This window comes from Octopus bimaculoides, chromosome 7 (assembly GCF_046866305.1).
Source record: "Octopus bimaculoides isolate indiv1 chromosome 7, ASM4686630v1, whole genome shotgun sequence".
Taxonomy (NCBI): Eukaryota; Metazoa; Mollusca; class Cephalopoda; order Octopoda; family Octopodidae; genus Octopus; species Octopus bimaculoides.
Window position 1 is genome coordinate 13,889,365 of NC_142934.1, and position 8,642 is coordinate 13,898,006.

The following is an 8,642-nucleotide window of genomic DNA, read 5'->3' on the forward strand; positions in this document are numbered from 1 at the left end:
TAGACAGGATGGTATAAAGCTATCTTCAGCCGCAAATATATTCTTTCCCAAACATTATATCACAAAGACGAAGTCATCAAGAAAAAAGTAAAAGAGAGAGAAACATGAGAGAGAAAAAAGGGGAGTCCACTTGGTATTGTCCATTGTAACATCCATATATAATCATATATATAGCAATAAGAAAATGGAGGGGAATATGTGGTACTCATCAACTTGCAGACATTGTATTATGTCAATTTACCTGTTTATTTTTCAACCAAGAGGACAGGACAATAAAACCAATATACAAACACATATGACATTTTATGTCATATCAGTAATAAAAATTAAAAAGGACATCTAGTGACATTGTTCCGTCTTCAGTCACTAGATGTCCTTTTTAATTTTTATTACTGATATGACATAATATGTCATATGTGTTTGTATATTGGTTTTATTGTCCTGTCCTCTTGGTTGAAAAATAAACAGGTAAATTGACATAATACAATGTCTGCAAGTTGATGAGTACCACATATTCCCCTCCATTTTCTTATTGCTATATAAATTAAGGGTAAAATTTCCTTTTACCTGCACCCATTTATTACACTCAGTAAAAACACTAGTGTAATAGTAATCGGGTATCCTTCCGGCAGTATATTGGATAGATATTATCCCTTAGTGGGTTGGATTCACAACCCCTAACTTTCTTGGATTATAATCATATATACATATATATCATCGTATATATATGTGCATATCAATATATATATTTATTTATTTGTTAATTTATTCATATCCTTCCAACACATCAGTCATTTTGTCATCATTAATAATTTACTGAAAGTCATCGTTAATAATTTACAGAAAGTAATTCTAAATTTTCATATGTACAGATATAAAACATGAACAAGTGATAAATAGAATTATAAACCGTGATTCAGATGAAGAACTGCAAATAACACAACAAAACAAGTTTCTTTCAGGTGATAAAATATTGCAGAGCAATTCTTGAAGTAATTAGAACAACATTCATATTTCCAAGTTTTATTTATATAAAACATTCAAGAAAGTTTTTTAAAATTTCACTATGATATAGAAAAAAGAAATTCAAAATATCATAGCAGATAAATAGACTATTACAGTTTTATTAATATTTCAGAGAATTTTTTTTCCTTTTTTCAGGACCTTTAAACACGCATATATACATACACAAACACACACACATATATATATATATATATACACGCACACATACATACACACAGTTTTATACTTTTCCTCTTAACATTTCCAATGTTCTTTAAAGATTTTAAAAAAATTTTTGTTTTTATTTAAATTTTTGCTTTTTTTTTTTTTTAATTTTCATGTACATGCATACATATACACATCCTCAATTCAATGGTTTTCACACACCCTGTTCCAACAAGTTCTGTTGTTCCATTTATTTAATTTACATGTATCACAGTTGTTTCGTTGGCGTGGCCCTATCTGAGTCATCATTTCCTAAGGAGTTGACCTCGTTCTGGTCCTCGAGAATGCGATGTTTGGTTGTCGAGCAGATCTCCAGCATTTCCCGTAAGCCACGATTTTCTATTTCTAGCTGAGTCAGCCTTTCCTGTACTTTAGACACGGCAGTGTCATCCACTGCTACAGCTTTTTGCATCACAGCAGCCATTTCACAGATTTTGTCAATCATTTGAACATTATCCTACGGAAGAGAAAGAAAAAGTAACAAATTATATTATAAGCAATTATCATCATCATCATCATCGTCGTCGCTGTCATTATTCAATGTCCATGTTCTATACTGGAGTACATTCGACAGTTTGACAGAAACTGATGGGCCTAAGGACCATATTGAGCTCCAATGACTGCTTTGGCATGGCTTTTATGGCTGGATGCCCTTGATAAGATCAACCACTTTACAGCCTGAATGTAAAGACTGACAAATGCTGCTCATCATTTTGTCCAGTATGTTAAAGACTCTGTTAGCTCACTGCCTTAACCAACTTACTACTACTACTACTACTAATAATAATAATAATAAAAGAAGTGATACAGAACCAGTGTGTATGTGTGTTTATTATTGGCAACATGACCCTCCCAACATACAACAAAATCTGTTTCAACAGATGAGTTCACATCAAAAATCTTGCAAATCAAATACAAAGACAAGTTTCAAAGGGTTGTTGCTTTAGAAATGGGATTTCTATAGCTTTTTACCTGTTCATGAAGAACATCTGGGGTATACAGCAACCTCTAGCTACTTATAGTGTTGAGTTCTACTTCACCATGATAGTTATTTTATAGGGTGCTTCTATGTGGTTGTCTGACATGCTAGAAAGAGCAACCAAATCTCTCTCAAAATACCCCCATTGCCTTAAAAATAAGCACATTGTATAACGTGCTTTCAAGTAAACTCTGTTTAAGGAAGAAATAAAAGATGGGAAGGTCATGGCAAGAATGCCTTTCATCACAGGTTTGATTGATCAGAGCTGACTTGGGAGCTAAAGAACAAGAACAACAACATCTAGCCATAATGGATCAAGACCTTCAAAGAATGTTATATGGGAGGAGGGGGGAGAAAGATGGGGATAGAAAGAGAAAGTGGGAGAGAAAGGGAGAAAGTGGAAAAAAGTGAGAGAGTGGAAGGGAAAGAGGGGGAAAGTGGAAGAGAAGAGAGAGGGGGGAGGAAAGGGCAGGAGGAGGGAGAGAGAAAGGAAAAAGAGAGAAGGAGAAGGGGAAAGAGTGGGAGGGGAGAAAAGTGAGAGAGTGGGAGAGAAAGAGAAAGAGAGGGGGATGGAAAAGGAGGGAAGGGGAGAGAGAAAGGAAAAAGAACGGAGAAAGAGAGGGAAAGAGAGAGAGACAGAAAGGAAAAAGGAGAGGGAAATAGAGAGAGGGAGAGAGAAAAAACAGAGAGAGAGAGAGAGAGAGAGAGAGAGAGAGAGAGAAAGGGAGGGAAGGAGAAACAGACAGAGAGAAAGAGAAAGAGAGAAAAAGTGAATTCTATTTTGGCAACAACACTAGCAAAGGACTTCCAAAGAATACACACGTAAAAATTGATCGTTTCCGAAAGTAAAGATTAGATTTGGGTCAAGAAACCGGGTTACTTTACTCCAGTATATTCCAATATACAAAACTTGAAGAAAACAAAAAAAGACAATGACAAAATGTGTGGCCATTGAAAGTCAGTGGTGAAATCGGAGACTAAAATTCTGAATAACCAAAAGGTAAAAATAGCTTCAATTCACTATCGTTTCACAGCTGATGAAACAAGCATCAGAATCTTGCTTTGTCTGTTTAACCAATTTCTTTTACAGCTGTTGGCTTGCATCATTTATTTAGTTGCTAGCTTGCTTAGTATTACCGTTCTTCTTCTTCTTCTTCTTCTTCTTCTTCATTCTTATTTTATTTTTTCTTTAGTTTCCATCAAACATTCACCACCTCGTTTCATAGACCCCGATCAATAAAATATTGTTTCACACACACACACACACACGCACATGTGCACACATACGCAGACAGACACACACACATGCGTGCACTCACACACACATACATACATACACACACTCAGATGTTCAAAATATGAAGAAAGAAGTGAATGAAAATATAAGACATTTATCTAATTGTAGTCTGAGTTTAAGGTGCTGGACAATTGGTCAAACGGTCATGGAAATTAGACCTAGCTACTACTGTTGACGATGACGATGACGATGACGTTGAAGATGATGATGATGATGATGATGATGATGATAACAATGACAATGATAACACTGCTGTTGATAACGATAATTATGACAATGATAATGATACTGTTGATGATGATGATGATGAGGATGATGACAATGATATTTGAGCAGCTGAACTAATTATAGAAGTTCTTTTCATTTTCTATGAAATAACTGTTCTTGTTTTGGACTGACCTGACCTGTGGTCAAGTCCGGACAATACACGACCCAAGAGGTTCAGCCATGATCATACCATCTTGTTTTCAGGAATAGTATATCTAGGATCACACCATCCAACGAGTCCTTCATTTTATAGCATTGTAGGGCGGCAATTCAAGGGAGGTTTGGCTGCAATTTCCATCATAGACAGCCTTTTGACCTTCCTATTCTGACAAAGCAGAATATCAAAGATGTGACAGCTGAAGAAAAGTGGGGGATGCACAGATTGGTACAATAAGAACAACTAATCTATGTTTGGTTAAAAATTATGAAATTAAAATGTTAGGCAAGGGTTAGCAACAGGAAAGGCATCCAGACACAGAAAAATCTGCCTCAAATTCCATCTGACCCATGCATCAGGGAGAAATAGGTGTTAAATGATGAATAAATGATGAGGAGTTACCACTAACACAAAGAAGTAATTTCTACATGATGTACTTCATCCATTTTTCATAACATGTTCAAACCATTTTTGCTATTTCTTCAACAAATGTCTAGAATTTCAAACCTGTCTCTTGCAATCAACTTTACCGGTTAAGTTAACTCTGCACATTAAATGAACAAGACTCAGAGTATTTTATCTGTGGAAGTGTTTGATGTGTTCAACTCTGTGAGGAGTGAAGTATTTATTATATAGCATTTTGGGCTCTTGTTCTTTGACTACGAGTGAGTAAGCAAGAGAGAACTGGTTTTATGGGTTTGGTGTGGGCAAATAAAATGATGAAAGTATTAAAATGAAAGAATGAGAAGACAGAGAGAGAGAGAGAGAGAGGGAGGGGGAGAAAGAGAAAGGGTCATTGAGGTAAATGAAGGGAGAGGGGTGATGAAAGTAAAGGGAATGATATAAAGGAAGGTGGAAAGAAGAGAGAAGTGGTGTGAGATGAATGAAGGGGAGGAAACTACAATTGGAGAGGGGAAGGTAAGAGGAACTAATGTTTTGTAAGCCAGGCAGAAGGTAAAATGGAGGTGGTTGGAGGTACTGCAAGTAAAAAAAGAGTGGGAGGCAAAGACCAACAGCTCTCACAATATATTCTGAAATATTTCAGAAAAAGCACTCACATGACTTAATTAATAGAGGTGGGATGATGTGGAGAATGAGGTGGGACGACCAGAGATAAAGAGGTGGTGCTGAACAGAGTGCGAGGTTTAAGAACAGAGATAGACACTCAATTCCTATGTTTCAAAGTCCTATACAAGCAGCAATTAAAGGAGATGGTATAAATCAGGAGGAGGCGCAATGGCCCAGTGGTTAGGGCAGCGGACTTGCGGTCATAGGATCGCGGTTTCGATTCCCAGACTGGGTATTGTGAGTGTTTATTGAGCGAAAACACCTAAAGCTCCATGAGGCTCCGGCAGGGGATGGTGGCGAACCCTGCTGCACTCTTTCACCACAACTTTCTCTCACTCTTACTTCCTGTTTCTGTTGTGCCTGTAATTCAAAGGGTCAGCCTTGTCACACTTTGTCATGCTGAATATCCCCGAGAACTACGTTAAGGGTACAAGTGTCTGTGGAGTGCTCAGCCACTTGCACGTTAATTTCACGAGCAGGCTGTTCCGTTGATTGGATCAACTGGAACCCTCGACGTCGTAAGCGACGGAGTGCCAACAAAAATAAATCAGGAAATATTACAGGACATGGTGTTACATCAAACAAATAGCGCTGGTACATTACCGTTCCTTGCTCACTGCTTCTAGAGATTGATTTCTCAAACTGGTTGCTCTGTATGAGTTGAACCACTTGTTCCCGGTACTTCTGCATTATTAGTTCCAGGGCACTTTGGTGCTCTTCAAGACACAGCCGCAATTCCTGGTTTTCATGCTGTAGATCACGAATCTGTCGGTTTTCCTGTGCTATTTCTAGAACTAAAGTAGATCGTGGTCGATGACGAGCTATTTCATTCAGCTCGGTTATACCGTCATGATACTGAAGAGAGAAAAAGTGGAAATATTTTAAGATTAATTGGAACAAAGAAATCAATACAATAAGTTCTATATATGGAAAACACTAATTACAACAAGCCAACAAGTGGTGGTGTCTCTATGTAGTTGCCCTGCCTGCTAGAAATAGCAACAAAATCTCTCTCAAATCGCACCTAACAGTTTTGGGAGAAGGAAGGATACAATAGGTAACATAATCTTAGGCATGCACCTAAACAGATGGAATAGTCATGGCTGGAATGTCTTAGGACATAACTATGTTCAGTCAGGCTGACTTGGCACCAAATAACAACTAGTTATGTGGTTGCTCAACCTGCAAGACATGGCAGCCACACACACACACACACACACACTCCTATCTTTCAAAGAGGGCATGAGCCCTTTCACATACACATATACACACAATGGAATTTCCATCTACTACATTTATTCATGAGGTTTTGGTTGACCTGAGGTTATAGTAGAAGACACTTGCCTAAGATACTGTGCAGTAGGATTGAACCCAAAACACAATAGACTTCTTTCAGTTTCTCTCCACCAAAACCACTCAGTAGAAAACACTTGCCCAAGGTGCTACACTTCTTAACCACATACTCATGTCTCTACTTATGCAGCCACATAATGCATTAAAATATCCAGTTTCACAGATACTAGTTTGACTGTTTCCCAGTTTAAAAATAACCAAATCAAATTTAAGGGCTTCTATGACCCTCTATGATTACCCTTCTGGTAGAAGCAATCCTGTTCTCAAGAATGAAATGTTAATAGATTTTAGATTTGGATTTTTTATTTAATCTTTATTCTATAGATGCAATGTTTCTTCAATATATTTTGCAGGGGTAAACTTTTTTTGATCTTTTACAAAATAATTTACATTTCAGTTCATGCAATATTTCGTGTTACATTCATGTAAATTTTATATTCAAACAATCTTATATTCAACAATTTTATATTCAGACAGTAGCGTTACATGCAGCAGATGTCACCACTGCTACAGATCGAGAGCAGGACTTGTAGCATGCGTACCAGAGATGGTTACTGAACAAGAAAAGTCAAGGTTGACCTATGATGGATAGCCAGAGAAGACATTTAAGCAATGGTTTAGTCTCAAAAAAGAATGTGTGTGTATCTAAGTGTACCTTTTAAAAAGGTCATTAAGTTGTGTTAGATATCCATCTTTTAATTTTAACTTAATGTACTTCAGACTTTTCAACTGATAAACGAAATTCCTGGCTTTCTTTTAGAGTATTTTTATATTTTATATCTTTTACTTTACATACTTTTGATAGAAACAGCCTCAATCACTCCATTCCCACTCTCTCTTCTAAAATGTGAGCAGGCATGTAGCTTCTCTACAGCAAGAAACCTGTTCTGCTCTGGTCCCTTCTCTCATACTTTAACCCAGAAGACTGCACTGGTATGGCCAGTGCCAGCGACATGTAAAAGACAGCCAGTACACTCTGTAGAGTGGTTGGCATCAAGAAGGGCATCCAGTCATAGAAACCAAGCTAAAACAGACGACTGGAGCCTGGTGCAGCTCTCCGGCTTACCAGCTCCAGTCAAAGTGTCTAACTCATGACAGAATGGAAAACGGACGTTAAATGATGATGAATATATAAAGAACTATAACAGTATAGCTATAACCTTAAAGCCCTGAACTTTAACAGGATAGAGCGCTATAAAGGCACTTGAAGGAGACTGCATGCTTAAAGTTTTGAATTTTAGGACAATGTGCTTCATAATGAAGTTAGGAGAAGCACAGCTTGATCAAATACTCCTGTCAATCAACTCTGTGTATTGATCTGCTCAAAGTTATCCAGTGCTATTCACAAACCAATATCAGTCATTGACACAAGTTACAGACTGACAATGAAACTGAAATTTAGGATTTAAAAAACAAATTCAAATCAGTAAATCTAGTTTGTTTTTCTAATTCCAAGGAACATCCACTTCTTGGTGAAAAACAAAAACAAACACTACCATAGCATGGTATTATAGGCAAGTATTTTCTTTACTATAGCTCCTGGCTAACCAATGCCTGTGAGTGAATTTGGTAGACAGAAATAGGAGGAAGCCCATTGCGTGTGTCTTTGGATGGGTTGTGTTTGCCACCCAGCTACTTGATAACCAGTATTAGTTTGTTGATATTTCTGTAACTTAGGGGTCTGGAAAAAGTGACTGATAGATTGAGTCTCAGAATTAAAAATAAGTACTGGGGTCGGTTTATTTGACTAAACGCCTTCAAAGCACTGTCCCAGCATGGGCTGTAGTCCAATGATTAAGACAAGTAAAAAGAATAAGAAAAAACAGATACTTACCCTTTTCATAGCATCAATTTGATTATGCAGGGCATTGGTACTTTCCATTAATGTATTGGCTAAAGAATCATGATCTTTTAGTCGTGTTACAAGCAAACGGGCATCAGCAAGCAACTTCTCAAAACTCATCTTCATGCCTAAAGTAAATAAATAAAAAAAGAACACATAGATAAATATTAAAAAAAAAATATCCATCAAATATTGTTAAAAGTTTGTGTATGTCATCCAACCATTGCATGTGGAATAATTATGGATGGAAAACATGGCTATGTAGTTAAGGAGTTTGCTTTCCAACCATGTGATTTCTGGTTCAATCCTACTGCATTACACCTTGGATTAGTTTGTTACATACACAAAAGCCCCTAGTTGATCAGTGCCTTGAGAGTGAATTTGGTAGATGGAAACTGTGTGGAAGCATGTCATGTATACATCTTTGTGTGTGGGTCTCTTTCTGTCT

General features: G+C 37.1%; 1 protein-coding gene across 4 annotated transcripts in view; it reads right to left on the reverse strand.

Moving 5' to 3' along the window:
• Positions 1-1,007: 1,007 nt before the first annotated feature.
• Positions 1,008-8,642, reverse strand: part of LOC106870908 (FGFR1 oncogene partner 2 homolog) — a 13,713-nt gene continuing 6,078 nt past the window's right edge. For all 4 annotated transcript variants that reach the window (XM_052969254.2, XM_052969255.2, XM_052969256.2 and 1 more), the window contains 3 exons: positions 8,186-8,322; positions 5,602-5,853; positions 1,008-1,687 (listed from right to left, as the gene is read on the reverse strand). In XM_052969254.2, coding sequence (XP_052825214.1) covers positions 1,439-1,687; positions 5,602-5,853; positions 8,186-8,320 — 636 coding nt within the window. In that variant the 5' untranslated portion in view covers positions 8,321-8,322 and the 3' untranslated portion in view covers positions 1,008-1,438. The remainder of the gene's footprint in view (positions 1,688-5,601; positions 5,854-8,185; positions 8,323-8,642) is intronic.